The 18479-nt window shown below is 39.7% G+C and overlaps 1 protein-coding gene across 3 annotated transcripts in view; it reads left to right on the top strand.

Annotated features, from left to right (window-relative positions):
• The window catches only part of LOC126259659 (mothers against decapentaplegic homolog 4), a 171667-nt gene that overhangs the window by 95243 nt on the left and 57945 nt on the right, over positions 1–18479 (top strand). For all 3 annotated transcript variants that reach the window (XM_049956594.1, XM_049956591.1, XM_049956592.1), the window contains one exon: positions 12746–12995. In XM_049956594.1, the coding sequence (XP_049812551.1) occupies positions 12746–12995 (250 nt within the window). The remainder of the gene's footprint in view (positions 1–12745; positions 12996–18479) is intronic.

The following is an 18479-nucleotide window of genomic DNA, read 5'->3' as shown; positions in this document are numbered from 1 at the left end:
TTCGAAAGAATTAGATGGTTTACACAATCAAAGGCTTTAGAGAGGTCACAAAAAATACCTACTGGATACACTTTTTTGTTCATGGCTTCCAGAACTTGACTGGTGAAAGAGAATATTGCTGTTCTGTACAAAGACCTGCACGAAAACCAAAATGACTTTTGTTTAGGATATTGTGGAAGCTGAGATGATTGACAATCAACCTGTGCATCAGTTTTACAAGAATTTTTGAAAAGATAGTTAAAAGGGAGATTGGGTGATAATTTGTAACATTGTCTTTCTCACCTTTTTTAAAGAGTGGTATCACTACAGCTAGTTTTAGCCTGTCAGGGACAATTCCTTCTTGCAGCGAAGCATTGAATATGTTGCATAAGACTGGACTTACATATTTATAGCAACATTTTAATATTTTACAGGAAATATTGTCCACACCTACAGACCTTTTATTTTTTAATGTGGTAATAATTCTTTCATTCTCTTTTACTGTAACGTGAGATAAGGATACCTGTGGGGGTCTGTTACTGATAGCTTTCTGTTGAAGAGCCAATGACTCATCCGCAGAACCTTTAGAGCCTGTCTTCTCTGCTGCTGACAAAAAGTGCCTGTTGAAGATTTCTGCAACCATTTCAGGTTTCTTTACAATATTGGTACCTTGTTTAAGCTCTATGGGTGTCCTGTTCCCCATTTTTTTCCAGTTTCCCACTTTATTACATTCCATATTGTTTTTATTTTGTTGTCAGACTTACCAATTTCAGACTTAATGCACATATTTTTTGACTTATTTATTACCTTCTTTAGGATGCTGCAGTAAAGGTTGTAGTGCTGATATTTTTTTGGACCATTACAAGTTCTGAGGGAATTATATAGCACCCTCTTTGTTCTGCAGGATGTTTTTATCACTGCAGTGATCCATGACTTATTGAAAGTGCTTGCATGACTGTTTCTAATTATTATTTTTTTTTTAGGAAAGTAGCTTTGAAAATAGACATAAATTCATTTAGAAATGGGTTGGGTTGTTTTGGGGAAGGAGACCAGACAGCGAGGTAATCGGTCTCATTGGATTAGGGAAGGACGGGGATGGAAATCGACCGTGCCCTTTCAAAGGAACCATCCCGGCATTTGCCTGGAGCGATTTAGGGAAATCACGAAAAACCTAAATCAGGATGGCCAGACGCGGGATTGAACCATCATTTAGAATTGTATTATACTTTTTGTTCACATCTGCTTCATTGAAAAATGGACTCCAATATATCTCTTGCAGGCTGTTGTTGAAATTTTTGATGGTTTCCTCATTTATTATCCTAAAAGATTTCCAAGAATTCTCAGAACTGTTGCACAGATTGATGTCAGTAAAAGTAAGCAACTGACCTCCATGATAAGAAAGGCCAGAAATTGGACGTACACTGATATTGTTGACTCTTGACTTATCTATAAATATATTGTCGATCAGACTTTGACAGTAGTAAATTTTCCAACTAGAGTTACTGAGAACTGTCAAAGTCTGATTGACAATACATTTATAGATAAGTCAAGAGTCAACAATATCAGTGTATGTCCAATTTCTGGCCTTCCCGATCATGGAGGTCAGTTGCTTACTTTCACTGACATCAGTCTGTGCAACAGTTCTGAGAATTCTTGGAAATCTTTTAGGATAATAAATGAGGAGACCATCAAAAATTTCAACAACAGCCTGCAAGAGATAGATTGGAGTCCAATGTTCAGTGTAGCAGATGAGAACAAAAAGTATGATACATTTCTAAATGTATTTATGTCTATTTTTGAAGCCACTTTTCCTAAAAAAAAAAAAAATTAGAAACAGTCATGCAAGCACTTTCAATAAGTCATGGATCACTGCAGGGATAAAAACATCCTGCAGAACAAAGAGGGTGCTATATAATACCCTCAGAACTTGTAATGGTCCAAAAAAAGTCAGCACTACAACCTTTACTGCAGCATCCTAAAGAAGGTAATAAATAAGTCAAAAAATATGTGCATTAAGTCTGAAATTGGTAAGTCTGACAACAAAATAAAAACAATATGGAATGTAATAAAGTGGGAAACTGGAAAAAAATGGGGAACAGGACACCCATAGAGCTTAAACAAGGTACCAATATTGTAAAGAAACCTGAAATGGTTGCAGAAATCTTCAACAGGCACTTTTTGTCAGCAGCAGAGAAGACAGGCTCTAAAGGTTCTGCGGATGAGTCATTGGCTCTTCAACAGAAAGCTATCAGTAACAGACCCCCACAGGTATCCTTATCTCACGTTACAGTAAAAGAGAATGAAAGAATTATTACCACATTAAAAAATAAAAGGTCTGTAGGTGTGGACAATATTTCCTGTAAAATATTAAAATGTTGCTATAAATATGTAAGTCCAGTCTTATGCAACATATTCAATGCTTCGCTGCAAGAAGGAATTGTCCCTGACAGGCTAAAACTAGCTGTAGTGATACCACTCTTTAAAAAAGGTGAGAAAGACAACGTTACAAATTATCACCCAATCTCCCTTTTAACTATCTTTTCAAAAATTCTTGAAAAACTGATGCACAGGTTTATTGTCAATCAGCTCAGCTTCCACAATATCCCAAACAAAAGTCCTTTTGGTTTTCGTGCAGGTCTTTGTACAGAACAATCAATATTCTCTTTCACCAGTAAAGTTCTATAAGCCATGAACAAAAAGATGTCTCCAGTAGGTATTTTTTGTGACGTCTCTAAAACCTTTGATTGTGTAAACCATCTAATTCTTTTGAAAAAAATCAGGATATTATGGTTTGAGTGGTACCATTGGTTCGTGGCTCCAGTCATACCTAAAGGACCGAAAGTAGACTGTAAAGCTGAATGGCACATCCGGAGAGCCTGCCTCATCTGAGTGGGGCACAGTAAGTTGTGGTGCGCCACAAGGCTCTGTTTTGGGTCCACTGCTGTTTCTCATCTTCATTAATGATCTCCCACTTTGTTCTGATACAAAGAGTAAATTTACTCTTTTTGCAGATGACACTACAATTCTAATTGATGATTTTACAGAAAACAATCTTGAACAAACCACAAATGAAGTTTTTCAATGATATAATAAATTGGTTTTCTTCAAATGGTCCGTCACTCAATACACATAAAACCCTTTGTATGAGATTCCATACTCGGCAAAGAAATCTGGAAGAACTTAACATTAAGTGTAGAGATCAAGCAATACAAAAAGTTGAGGTTACAAAATTCCTGGGTGCTTATATACACAGCAAATGTAATTGGTCGACACACATTCTTCATCTTTATAAAACACTTAGCTCAGCAATATTTGCACTACGGGTTATTGCTTCAGTGGCTGACATAGATACCATTAAGGCTTCTTACTTCGGCTATTTTCATTCATTAATGTCATATTCTATTATATTCTGGGGGAACCAACCTCTCGCAAAGAAAAATTTCACTGCACAAAAAAAAGCCATCAGAATAATGAGTGGTGTCCATCACAGACACTCTTGTAGATGCTCGTTTCGAAAGATGGGGAGGCTTACCACCGCCTCACAGTATATCGTTTTTCTGTTGACCTTTGTCTGTAATAACCCTTCTATCTACAAAGATAACAGCCAATTTCGTGACTATAACACAAGGACCAAAAACAGTCTGCACATTGAATTGAAAAGCCTCACTATGGTTCAAAAAGGAGCTTACTACTCCAGTATTAAGCTGTTTAATGCTCTCCCACCACACATCAGATGCCTTAACAATAGATTGCTAGCATTCAGACAAACTCCCAAGGGGTACCTGATAGAGAAATCTTTTTATACAATTAATGAATATGTGAAAGAAAATGTATGTAATCACTAAATTTGCAAGTGTTGTTTAAATAGTGTAATTAATTTTGTTTTGAATGGGAATATGAATTTTTTATTTCTGTATTTCCCTTGGAATTGTGAACTTATCTTGATTCCTGTATATATTATTCATCCTTAACATGTGAAACAACAAATTTCTAGTAGTTGAATGTGCTGCTGTTTAGTTGGTATCTTATTTACATTGTATCTTTTTGTTGCATTTATGTGAGATATATTTCAGGTGTGTACAATCAGACACATGCCATATCATATATATATTACTTATCCTTAATATGTGAAAAACAATTTTCTGTTTATTGATTATGCTGTTGTCTATTGATTTTATTTACATTGTATCTTTATTGTGTGTATTTGTACAAGTTATGCTTGAACTATGTACAATTTGACACTTTCCATATCCTTGTGATTCACTCGCTTCCAGGATCTACGGAACATGAAATAAATAAATAAAAGGAGGATATAAGATGAACATCAGCAAAAGCAAAATGAGGATAATGGAATGTAATTGAATTAAATCAGGTGATGCTAAGGGAATTACATTAGCAAATGAGACACTTAAAGTAGTAAATTAGTTTCGCTATTTGGGGAGCAAAATAACTGATGAGGGTCGAAGTAGGGAAGATATAAAATGTAGACTGGCAATGTCAAGGAAAGTGTTTCTGAAGAAGAGAAATTTGTTAACATCGTGTATAGATTTTAGTGTCAGGAAGTCCTTTCTGAAAGTATTTGTATGGAGTGTAGCCATGTATGGAAGTGAAAAATGGACGATAAATAGTTTAGACAAGAAACGAATAGAAGCTTTTGAAATGTGGTGCTACAGAAGAATGCTGAGAATTAGATGGGTAGAGCACATAACTAATGAGGAGGTACTGAATAGAATTGGGGAGAAGAGGAATTTGTGGCGCAACTTGACTAGAAGAAGGGATTGGTTTCTGGGACACGTTCTGAGGCATCAAAGAATCACCAATACAGTATTGGAGAGAAGTGCGGGAAGTAAAAATCATAGAGGGAGACCAAGAGATGAATACACTAAACAGATTCAGAAGGATGTAGGTTGCAGTGGTTACTCAAAGATAGAGGCTTGCACAGGATAGAGTAGTATGGAGAGCTGCATCAAAAACCAGTCTCTGGACTGAAGACAACAATGAAAACAACAACAACAGCAGTTAAATATGAAGAAAAATGTGGACTAATGCCACTGCATATCAACAGTCGCTTTTGATAGAGTGACTGCTGTATTGTTCTGATGTTTCTTTTAGTCACATAAAAACATTTATGCCACTAAATGATTCAGAAGTAATATCCATGATTCAGATTCAGAATATTTTTAATAATTAGTTATGGTAATCAGTAACACAGTGGTGAGAACTTAACTTTGAGGTAATAAAATACAAATGTAAATGCAGGAAAAGAATGAGGGGAAACTGAGAGAATGAAAAAAGAAATTTATGGTTACAGTAAGAAAATGTAATAATTGTTATTGTTACATACAAATGACATAAATGAAATAGAGATAATGTAAGCCAAATTGGAGTATTTAAGACACGTAGGGTAGGAGAAGCAGAACAACACTAATACAAATGGAAATGGGATGACACAATCAGCAGCTTTTGATTATAATGAATGAAAACACAATAATTGGTCAGTTTTGATGCCACTGGAGTTAATGTGTTACTGATGCCTAGTTTTTCTCTGACATTCATTTTGACTGGCAACTTAAGTTATCAAGCCCAATTATATAATATGCAAGGTGGTTGTTATATCATATGATCATTTTTCTATTAATAATGTGCTCTAAAATTTTGTATGCAGTTTCCTTAATAAATACTCTTTACTATCTCAGAATACTCACAACATTCAATTTCAATCCTTTGCCTCCCCTTCTGCTGACTGAAAGTTTTCATTCTGTTCTATTCCATTTCTTATGCAGTCATGTTACTGTTATAAACTCAAATCATTTTACATCTTCTGTAGGATACTAACAGTTCCTTTTTCTTATTATTTATATTCATCTTGTCGTCATCCCCGTTTAAGAGCAGCTGCCATTCAGTCACTGAGTGGAAATTTTGTTTAAGTCGCACTTCCTTTCCTTACTGACATCTAGTGACAATACTATTCTGCAGACACCACTATTCTTAATTAACAATCAGAGACCTCTGTTAACCTCATGTAATAAATTATGCCTATATGTTGAAAACGTTAGCAGTCCCATTACATTTCTTAAAGGCACACTGTGTGTAACACTCCCTTTCCATTGTGACATATCAGGTTCTGAAACAAATACTAACAAAGAGATAGAGGGGCTAGCCAGTACTTACCTCAGCTCAGTACAGCCGATAGATACACAAAAAACAGAACCAAAAATTTACGTTCCTAGCTTTCGGAACAAATGTTCCTTCATCAGGGAGGAGAGAGGGGAAAGAAAGGGAAGAAGGGAAAGTAGATTCAGTTACTCACAACCCAGGTTATGAAGCAACAGGGAAAGGAAAACAGGGAGGGTAGCAAAGATGGAGGCATGGTTGTCAGAGGGAAGCCAAAGATATTCTACTGTAAGTACCGTGCCAGCTTCAAACCAAAGAGGATGCATACAGAAGTAAAGAGGTATATAGTATAAAGATAAACACAACTATGTAGGATGAAAAGATGCGTGAATGGCTAAAGAGGAAAGGGAAAGAGGAGAAGACTGAAGAGTAAATGGGAGTGAGGTTGTTTAACGTAGGTTCAGTTCAGGGGGATGGCGGGATGAAAGGATGTGTTGGAGTGCAAGTTCCCATCTCCGCAGTTCAGAGGGACTGGTGTTGGGTGGGAGAAGCCAAATGGCACATACAGTGTAGCAGGTTCCTACGTCCCTAGAATCATGTTGGAGGGCATGCTCCGCTACTGGGTATTGGACATCTCCTAGGCAGACTGTTTGTCTGTGTCCGTTCATGCGCTCAGCCAGTTTAGTTGTTGTCATACCGATGTAAAAGGCTGTGCAGTGCAGGCATGTCAGTTGATAAATGACATGTGTAGTTTCACACGTGGCCCTGCCTTGAATTGTGTATGTTATACCACTAGCGGAGCTGGAGTAGGTGGTTGTGGGGGGATGCATGGGATAGGTTTTGCAGCGGGGTCGGTTACAGGGGTAGGAACCGCTGGTTAGAGAAGGTAGTCTGGGAATATTGTAGGGTTTAACAAGGATGTTACGGAGGTTAGGGGGGCGACGAAAGGCAACTCTGGGTGGTGTGGGGAGAATTTTGTCAAGGGATGATCTCATTTCAGGGGTTGACTTGAGAAAGTCATATCCCTGGTGGAGTAATTTGTTGATGTTTTTGAGGCCAGGATAATATTGGGTGACAAGGGGGATGCTTCTGTGTGGTCTGGGGATAGGAACATTGTTGTTGGACAGGGGGGAATGTATTGCTCGGGAGATCTGTTTGTGGACAAGGTCTGCAGGATAGTTGGGGGAGAGGAAAGCACTGGTTAGGTTATTGGTGTAATTGTTGAGGGATTCGTCACTGGAGCAGATACGTTTGCCACAAATACCTAGGCTGTGGGGAAGGGAGCGTTTGATGTGGAATGGATGGCAGCTATCAAAGTGAAGGTACTGTTGTTTGTTTGTGGGTTTGATATGGACAGAGGTGTGGATGTGAACTTCAACAAGATGAAGGTCAACATCCAGGAAGGTGGCTTGGGTTTTGGAGAAGGACCAGGTGAAATTCAGATTCGCAAATGAGTTGAGGTTATGGAGGAAATTAAGGAAAATTCTTCACGATGAGTCCAGACCACAAAGATGTCATCTATAAAGCTATACCAGGCCAGGGGAAGCAGCTGTTGGGTCTTCAGGAAAGCCTCCTCCATGCGGCCCATGAAGAGGTTGGCATAGGACGGAGCCATCCTGGTTCTCATGGCCGTTTTTCTTCTTCAGTGTTTTATATATACATAAATAAATATTTTCGTCACCTACTGTGCTAGTTTCATCTTCCTCCTATTATCTTGTTCCGTTTATAGTCCACTTCTCTTTTTTTGTTTATTGATTTATTTATTTAACATTCCATAGTTTTAACATTCGTTATTCGCTGTTTTCCAGCCAACAATCACTGCCAACAATCTCTTCCACACCTACCAGTATCATCCGTTTCCGTCGATTTCGTGTTGCTGGCGATATTTTTGTGCCATTGGCTATCTTTCTCTGGCACAGTAAAATTTTTTTGTGACAATTCTGCGCCACCCGCGAACTTTTTTGCGGCACGCGCGAACTTTTTTGCGGCACGCGCGAACTTTTTTGCGGCACGCGCGACCTTTTTTGCGGCACGCGCGATCCTTTTTTTCGCCCTCGCTATCTCTGTTTTTGAGCAACGTGTGTTCTTTTCCCCTGATCTGGACATACTTGCTTGGTCTGGTCAACTTTTTCCGTATTTTTCTTATTTTAGTGGTCTTTTGGTATTGAACATTACCAACCCAATTTCTTTCTTTCTCGTCCTTCCCTCCGTGTTTTATTCCTTCTTATGATTACTATTTTAACTTTAGTTATTTAATTTCCCTACCCACCAGTTACCCACTATGTACCCTAATCCTATACCACATTATTTACATTTATTACGGAAACATGCATTCGCCATAGCCAAACTGCAATCCCACATACTTTTCCTCCGGTCCTGCTTAACCTTTGGAATTACCCCTAAAGGACTTACCTTAAAAGTTCCCATCCCTGGGTGCAATTCCTCCTTCCACCAGTCTCTCCTGGACTTCCAGAACCTTCAATTCTTAGCCCTTACCCAACTTGTCCTGAATCTCTACACTACTTCATGTAACCACCACTCCCAACAGCTCCTATCTCTCTTCAAAGTCCTCCACCTCTCAAACCCTTGCTTGGAGAACACACTCAGGAACATCATCCTAGAAGCCAGCTGCAAACTTGAGTTCCATGCCACACACCACCTGAAAAAACTATCCACAGTGCTAGTGCAACACCTAAGAAGTGGGGTCCCTCTCCCTATCCCTCACAAACACCAACCACAACAGAACCTTCAACAAACCCCCCTCATAGCCAACAAACCTAGCCTAGCCACCCTACTCAATCTCCCCATCCCAGCACATACCCCACACAGACCAAATCTCAACTATAACCACAGTCAAATGCCACATATCACCAGTCCCAATTCAGTTCTGAACCTCTCATCCAGATCCCTCTCTCCTCCAGAGACATCTGTTCTATCAAAAGGCTTAACCTTTAGCCCCACGCCTAAATTCAACCACACTGCCCTGGTTAAAGATCTCCTCTCATAAACCCGGAACCTCAACTGGAAATATCACTTCACTGCCCAAACACAGCCCCCAAATACTAGACCCAGTGTTGAACCCTGTCTAGAACAGTTCCGACCGCCTTCTCAAAGGGATCCTCCTCCCCTCCCCCAAAACCATCCCTTGCAGACATTTCAGGAATTCCTCACATCCAGTGTTGCCTCCAGTCCTTCTTGAAGAACATCCCGACAACCCCCAACATCACCCCAGCTGAATCCCGTGCCATTAAGGAGCCGAAAATAGACCGCTCTATTGTCATCCTCCCGGTGGATAAAGACTCCACAACTGTCGTACTTGACCGTGTGGAGTATGTGGCAGAAGGACTGCGTCAACTCTCTGACACCTCAACCTACAAAGCTGTTACCCAGGATCCCATTCCCTCCATCCCGACTGAGCTGCAGAAAATCCTAAAAATCCAAGGTCCCTCACAAGGCCTCACAACGGCTTCCATAGACTTACTCACTCCACCTGAGCCACGTACCCCTACCTTCTACCCATTACCCAAAATCCACAAAGAGAACCATCCTGGCCGTCCCATTGTAGCAGGCTTCAAAGCCCCAACAGAACGTATCTCAGCTCTGGTAGATAAACACCTCCAACCTATCACCCGCAGACTCCCATCCTACATCAAAGACACAAACCACTTCCTAGAACGCCTCAAATCCATTCCCACTCCTCTCCCACCTGAAACCTTTCTTGTCACCATAGATGCTACATCCCTTTACACAAACATCCCACATACCCATGGTCTCTCTGCCCTTGAGCACTACCTCTCCCAACGCCCACCCGAAGATCTTCCAAAAACCTCGTTCCTTATCACACTTACCAACTTCATCCTCACCCATAATTACTTCACTTTTGAAGGCCAGACCTACAAACAAATCAGGGGAACGGCCATGGGAACCAGGATGGCTCCATCCTATGCCAACCTCTTCATGGGCCGCATGGAGGAGGCTTTCCTGAAGACCCAACAGCTGCTTCCCCTGGCCTGGTATAGCTTTATAGATGACATCTTTGTGGTCTGGACTCATGGTGAAGAAACACTCCTTAATTTCCTCCATAACCTCAACTCCTTTGCGAATCTGAATTTCACCTGGTCCTTCTCCAAAACCCAAGCCACCTTCCTGGATGTTGACCTTCATCTTGTTGAAGCTCACATCCACACCTCTGTCCATATCAAACCCACAAACAAACAACAGTACCTTCACTTTGATAGCTGCCATCTATTCCACATCAAACGCTCCCTTCCCTACAGCCTAGGTATTCGTGGCAAACGTATCTGCTCCAGTGACGAATCCCTCAACAATTACAGCAATAACCTAACCAGTGCTTTCCTCTCCCGCAACTATCCTGCAGACCTTGTCCACAAACAGATCTCCCAAGCAATACATTCTTCCCTGTCCAACAACAATGTTCCTATCCCCAGACCACACAGAAGCATCCCCCTTGTCACCCAATATTATCCTGGCCTCAAAAACATCAACAAATTACTCCGCCAGGGATATGACTTTCTCAAGTCAACCCCTGAAATGAGATCATCCCTTGACAAAATTCTCCCCACACCACCCAGAGTTGCCTTTCGTCGCCCCCCTAACCTCCGTAACATCCTTGTTAAACCCTACAATATTCCCAGACTACCTTCTCTAACCAGCGGTTCCTACCCCTGTAACCGACCCCGCTGCAAAACCTGCCCCATGCATCCCTCCACAACCACCTACTCCAGCCCCGCTAATGGTAAAACATACACAATTTAAGGCAGGGCCACGTGTGAAACTACACATGTCATTTATCAACTGACATGCCTGCACTGCACAGCCTTTTACATCGGTATGACAACAACTAAACTGGCTGAGCGCATGAACGGACACAGACAAACAGTCTGCCTAGGAGATGTCCAATACCCAGTAGCGGAGCATGCCCTCCAACATGATTCTAGGGACGTAGGAACCTGCTACACTGTATGTGCCATTTGGCTTCTCCCACCCAACACCAGTCCCTCTGAACTGCGGAGATGGGAACTTGCACTCCAACACATCCTTTCATCCCGCCATCCCCCTGGACTGAACCTACGTTAAACAACCTCACTCCCATTTACTCTTCAGTCTTCTCCTCTTTCCCTTTCCTCTTTAGCCATTCACACATCTTTTCATCCTACATAGTTGTGTTTATCTTTATACTATATACCTCTTTACTTCTGTATGCATCCTCTTTGGTTTGAAGCTGGCACAGCACTTACAGTAGAATATCTTTGGCTTCCCTCTGACAACCATGCCTCCATCCTTGCTACCCTCCCTGTTTTCCTTTCCCTGTTGCTTCATAACCTGGGTTGTGAGTAACTGAATCTACTTTCCCTTCTTCCCTTTCTTTCCCCTCTCTCCTCCCTGATGAAGGAACATTTGTTCCGAAAGCTAGGAACGTAAATTTTTGGTTCTGTTTTTTGTGTATCTATCGGCTGTACTGAGCTGAGGTAAGTACTGGCCAGCCCCTCTATCTCTTTGTTAGTATTTGTTTCACATCTCTATATATGTGATTTTCCATTAATCATACATATCAGGTTCTATTAGTCAAAATCAAGTGATGTTTCAAATGAGTGAGTGGTTGTACGTAAACGTCTGCAAAGCCATTGGAAAAGCTTAATTTTCTTGAGGAATTTGTGTATGTTTGAACATACAGTATGCTGTAGGACTGTACAGTGTGCGCGCACCCACCCATCCGCCCACCCCCACCCACCCACCCACCCACACACACACACACACACACACACACACACACACACACACACACACACAGAGCCATTGTCATTCTTGTGTGTGTGTGTGGGGAGGGGTGGGGGGTGGTGGAGGGGAGGCAAAGCCATAGTCGCATAGCTATCCAACATTCTACTTTTAAATGTGTTTGTCCGCTGCTCAACACCTCCTAACAAACGTCTGTTGCACAATTCTAGAGCATATTCTACGCTCGAATCTATGCATATTCCTCAAGGAAAATAAGCTTCTCCAATGGCTCAGCAGAGGTTTACAAAAGACCACTCACTCATTTGAATTACAGCTTGCTTTTTCCAGTTTTCACATTTGTACATTAAATGTTTCTACCAGCAGCACTAGGAATTGGCCTCTTTTAACTAACTAGTGGCTACTCATTCAGCCTACTTAAAATTTTCCCAATTGACTTACCTTTTTCAAACACGCAGTACCTTCTAAAATAGGTGATTGGCTTAAAAAACTTTGACTTATAGATTCTTACATGTCATAATCGGTAAGGAAATAGGGACTTAGTCCAATAACTTAATCAACAGTCTACTTTTTAATATCTTAGGAGTATACTAGTACATTTGCAGAAAATTCCATAGGTTTCTTTCGTAGAAGTCAAATACAGCTAAAAGACTTGTTTAATAATGTACTTAATGATTAATATAGCACTGTTGTCTGTTATGACTTCAGATTAACCCAAAAAATTGTTAGGTGTTTGTATTCTAATGATTATTGTGTCAAAGATCCATCACTGTTTTTTTCCACATTCTCAGGACTGCAATAGATGTAATTTTTTGTTTGCATCATGAAGTAATATTAATTACAGCATTTTACTTTACTGATTTTTATGTGTGACTCAAATGTATAATTTTGTCCATAGGGAGTCCAAGCACTGGACAGTTAGCTTCGGATGTTCCAATGACAGGGCTGTTATCAACCCAGCCAGCACCTGAATATTGGTGTTCTGTTGCCTATTTTGAACTGGACACACAAGTTGGAGAAACGTTCAAGGTGCCTTCATCCTGTCCTAATGTAACTATTGATGGCTATGTTGATCCTTCTGGAGGAAATCGCTTTTGCCTTGGAGCTCTTAGCAATGTACACAGAACTGAACAAAGTGAAAAAGCAAGGTACAAAAATTATATCAAAAGTAATGCTTATATTTGACAAATACAAAGGGTGTGAATGTTATTTTCAGTGAAGTTTCACTGCAAATAATTTGTAAATAGAGATTGTGACACTAATCTTCATTTCTTTAACTGTTTTTAATGGCAATTTTTTAAGATGTAGATCTGATTTATAACCCTTTGAAAATTAAACATTGATTCCAAACCAGTGCAGTTAGTACTTCTTGATACTGTTCATTTTTAGTGTGTTGGTTTATTTATTCTTTACATTATTGCTTGTCTTTTCTTATCTTCAGTTTCAAACTGCACGACCTACCAGCACTTTCAGGTTATCAGCATTTACTTCTCTTAATCATAACTATTATGTAATTTCTTTTTATTTTCGGTATCCTTTCTTTAAATTCATGTTTTCCTTTGCCTGGCTTTCTTGTTTTTACTTTCCTTTAAGGTCTCCAAAGTCCTCTCCCCCTTTATAAGTTTGATTAATTATCCCAAAGTGATGTGCCTCTATTATTTTCTTTTAGTTTGTCTTTTGGGGTCTTCATTTTTACTGTCAGTGTATAGTTACACCTTCACTGTTGTATTGCACCACCTAAACAAAGTTGGATACACTGCAACTCAAGATGCAATCACTTTCTTCTCTTCCTGTGATGTAGCTTTTTTAGTACCAAACTGTAATCATTTATTTATACCAGTCTATGAGATATCAACAGTCTGTCACAAAGGCTCCTTCTGTAAATTTTCTCAGTAGTAATTCTTGCGTTCTCTATCATTATTTGTTGCTTCTACATTATCCACCTATGCAACTAAACGCCATACACATTTTGCTTCTTTTTATTTATGAAGCCACTTCAGTGGCCTGTAATACGTATTTGTTTTATGTGTATAATAATTTCATTTAATTATGTTCAATAATTTTCCACATATGATATTACAATTTTTGCGTATTCCCAACAGTGTTTCACAAAAGGAATGTCATCCGACCTCCAGGATTCCCATTTTGAGTTCTTGGAGCATTTCTGTAAGAATTGTATGTTGACCAAACCTCCCATTAACAAATCTGGTGACATGCCTCTGCATTGCTTTGATGTAATCCTTTAATCTGATCTCATGGAAATACCAAACTCTCAAGCATCACTCGAGAAAGCATTGTACAAGTTTTCTGTAGTCTCTTTTATATGTGAACTTCACTTCCCTAGTATTCTTCCAATAAATCAAAGTCAACAGTTCGCCTCTCCTACAACTGATCTTACATACTCATTCCATTTCATGTCAGTTTGCAGCACTACACCTAGATATTTAATAGCTGTGACTGCGTCAAATAACACACCACTAGTACTGAATCTGGGCACAATGAATTTTTTTTTTATCTTACTTCGTTAACTTTCCTTTTCTCACATTTCGAGCACTTATCACACCAAATAGAAATTTTATTCGGGTCATCTGGTTTCCTCCTACAGTCAATCAAAGCAAACAGTTTCCCTGTACATTACAACATCATCAGCAAACAGTAACAGATTCCTGATCATCCTATCTTGTCAGATTATTTACTTGTACTGTGAACAAGAGCAATCCTATTACACTTCCCTAGGGCACTCCTGTCCCAGACAACGTACTTGGTTCTATTATTTAAAAAGTCTTCAAGCCATACACATATCTGAGAACCTGTACCGTATGTTTGGACCTTCGTTAACAGTCTGTAGTGTGGATCTGTGCCAAACACTTTCTCGAAATCTATGAATATGAAATCCGCCTGTTGACTTTCATCCAGTGTTCGCAGGACATCATGCAAGAAATGGGAAGCTAAGTTTCACATGATTTGTCTTCTCTCTGAAGGAATTTATTATGATCGAATTTAGAATATATTAAAGAATTATTCAGCAAACCGTTGTTAAGGATATTGGTCTGTACTTTACCTTAATATATGCAAGAGTCAACTGCACTTCTTCCATTCGCTTGGGACTTTCCACTTGGCAAAAATTTTGTGATAAATGCAAGCTAAGTATGGGGCCAGTGCCGAGTGCTGTAAAACTGAATTGACATTCCATCTGGACCAGGAAACTTATTTGTTTTCAGTTCTTCCAGCTGTTTTCAAAGCCAGGGATGCCTATTTCTGTGTCGTCCATATGGGAGTTAGTGTGATGGTCAAATGATATTTACAGTATGTCTGTATAAGCGTCCTGCATGAACATTTTTTTAAATGCAAGATTTAAAATTTTGCTTTCCTTTTACTGTCTTTTATTGCTGCACCAGACTGATCTATGGGTGACGAAATAGAAGGCTTTGACCTACTTGGAGATTTTATTTAAGACCAGAATTTTCTAGGTTTCTAATGTGATTTACAATCAGTTTATATTTTGCCCATAATCTCTCTATGCTCATCGTATTGGAAATAAATGATGTTCATTCATTGTCTAAGAAGAATGCTAATTACTGCTTTTCAGCTCTTTCCAGAATAAAAACTCTCCTAGTCTGAAGGATGTATTTACTAACTTTATTAACCATAGTGGCAAAGACATAGTGTTCACTAATCCCTGTCTCTATTCTGACAGTGTCAATAAGGTTAGATCTATGTTTTGCCACAATGTCTAAAATATTTTCATTGCACGTGGATTGCTGCACGAGTTTCTCAATACAGTTTCTGGAGAAAGAAGATTGTCTGTCCATACCAACTGCAACAAATTCACGGACTTCCCAGTTTATGCTTGTTATGTTAAAATTGCCTCCAACTAACACTGCGAGATCAGTACTTCCATGCTATTGAGTGAAGACTTACTTTGAATGATTCTCCATCGGAATTTTGTGCACAGTAAAAATACGAGATCTGTTCAAACAATTTCGGAACTTCGTCCACAAATTTTTTCTTCACTCACCTTTTACTTATTGTGCATTGTCTCCTTTAAAATACTCTTTTCCACAATTGATATACCACACCCCTCGCTGTTTCCACTTCCAAGAGCAGTTTTGGTATGTCTCTTTCTGGATTGCGCGAAGTGCCGTCTGCGAATTTTCTTTCATCTCGTCTGTCATAACAAATCTTCGTCCTTTCAATGGGGTTTTCAACTTTGGAAATAAAGAAGGTCTGTAGGGGCGAGGTCTGGAGATCAGATGGTGAGGCAGTACAGTGATTTTGTTTTTTGTGCAATAGCCACACATTAACAGGAATGAATGTTGTTGGTGCATTATCGTGGTGCAAGAGCCACAAATTGTCTCCCCACACTTCAGGCATTCCCTTCTCACATTTTCTCACAGGCATCGCAACACGCCCCAATAGTACTATCGATCAACAGTTTGTTCCTGTGGCATGAATTCATGATGAACTCATCCTTCAAAGAAAAAGAAAACTATCAACATGGCTTTGACATTTGACCTGACCTGACAAGACAAGCCCTTTTGGTCTTGGAGAAACTTTCCCATCCTCTTGTGAAGCTTGAGCCTGTGCCTCAACATCGTAACCATAGACCCATGTCCCATCACCAGTTATGATTCTGTTAAGGAACATCTTGCTCTCATTTGCACGACCAAAAAGCTCATCACAGATTGTGAGGCAAAGGTCTTTCTGGTCTTGACACTTGCCTTGGGACGAACTGGGCGGCAACACGATGCATTCGAAGATGGTCTGTCAGGATTTCATGATATGATCCAACTGAATGTTACATTCTTCTGCAGTCTCTCGCACAGTCAGTCTTTGGTTGGCATGCACAATTTTGTTGACGTTCCTGGCACAAGTGTCGTTGGTAGATATCAAAGGGCGTCCCAAATGAAAGTCATCTTTAACTTCCGTCTGCCGGTTTTCAAACCGTGTGAATCATTTGTAACACTGAGTATAGTTAAGCACTCATCAGCGTAGGCTTCCTGCAAGACTTGGTGTGTCTCTGAAAAGGTTTTCTTGAGTTTCACGCAAAGTTTAATATAGGCATGTTGCGCCTCTACTTCTGCTATCTCGAAATTCTTAAACTGTGGGATACAAAGTTCTACTCAGTACAGCACTGAACAGTAGCTAACAGACATACAACAATGAAACTTCTAGCAGTTACACATTAAACACAGGCGTGTGCAAGGATGCCAGCTGTATTTCACTCCAACACGCCATTGGCATGAAATTAAGAATGTCCAGGAATTTTTGGAACAGACTTCATATATGCAAAACATTAGGAAATATGTAGAGAGTGCGACAACAAAATAGGTTAAAAGTGTTGTTGTATGGTAAAGGAAGCTGGGAAAGAAAGCTGCTATTGTTTTGTTATTTGATTTACTACTTTTAGTAGAGTACACCAAGGCAGTTGTACCTGCTGCAACTTGTGTGCCTCTACAAATGTTGGCTGTCTCACATATTACATTAACGTATGGCAACATGCTCAGGTGTTTATAGAAAAGGCAAAACACTGATTGGAATGCAGGCCTTGAGGCACTGAGTATGTTTAAGGTATTAGCCTCATAAGGGACGTAGATATCTGTGTGATACCAATAAAGCTCCCACCAGAACTGATGAATGCAGTCCACTTGAACACACAATACCCAAAATCAGACCAACTTGTACTAACAGAACCCACATCTGATGTCTTTAACAGAAATGTGTTTGTCGTTTATTGCATTTCTATTTGTCAAATGGAAAGATCTTTCAAAATCAGGATCCTATCAATATCCAGAAGGCTGTACTTGTTAAGCAGGAACTATAAAGTTAAAGTTATAAGTGAATACCGTGAAGCAGAATAGATATTTGAATCACTTTATCTACAACAGCAATGAAAAACATAGACCAAAAAGATAAGTACAAGGTACAGACGTAATGAAGTGACACAAAAATTAGAACTTATAACAGCTATAAGTCAGATATTACCTACATTCACATGAGGTGTATTGTCTTGAGCAGCTAGCTTGGCAGCCCACAAGCTGTGGAAATATCTTAGACCTTGTAGCTACAAATAGGATAGACCTTATCGACAATGTCGGTATAGAAATGAGGACTAGCAATCATGATGTCATTATAGCAACTATGATTATGAAAGCCAATAAATCAGTCAAGAAGGTTGGGAGAGTGTTTCTGCTAGGTAGAGCAGACAAGCAGGTATTAACATCTCACTTAGATATTGAATTGGCATCACTTAGTTCCAGTAAGGTGGATATAGATGAATTATCGGTAAAGTTTAAGCAGATTGAAAATCGTGGTTTGGAGAGTTATGTATTAGTAAGTTAATAAAGGGTGGAAAAGACCCACCATGGTTTAATAAGGAAATTCAGAAGATGCTGAGGAAGCAGAGGCTGTTGCACTCTAGGTTCAAAAGGAGACGCACAAGTGACGATAAGCGAAGGTTAGTAGAGATTCATGCATCTGTGAAAAGATCTATGCACAACGCATACAACAACTACCACCAGCACACCTTAGCAAAAGATCTGGCAGAGAACACGAAAAACTCTGCTCTTATGTGAAATCGCTAATCGGGTCTAGCAAAAGAAATGCCGAAGTTTTAAATTTCAGATTCAAGA

Source organism: Schistocerca nitens, chromosome 5, assembly GCF_023898315.1.
Source record: "Schistocerca nitens isolate TAMUIC-IGC-003100 chromosome 5, iqSchNite1.1, whole genome shotgun sequence".
NCBI classification, from domain to species: domain Eukaryota; kingdom Metazoa; phylum Arthropoda; class Insecta; order Orthoptera; family Acrididae; genus Schistocerca; species Schistocerca nitens.
Note: the sequence above shows the minus strand (reverse complement) of the source record. Positions and strands in the feature narration are given on the sequence as shown.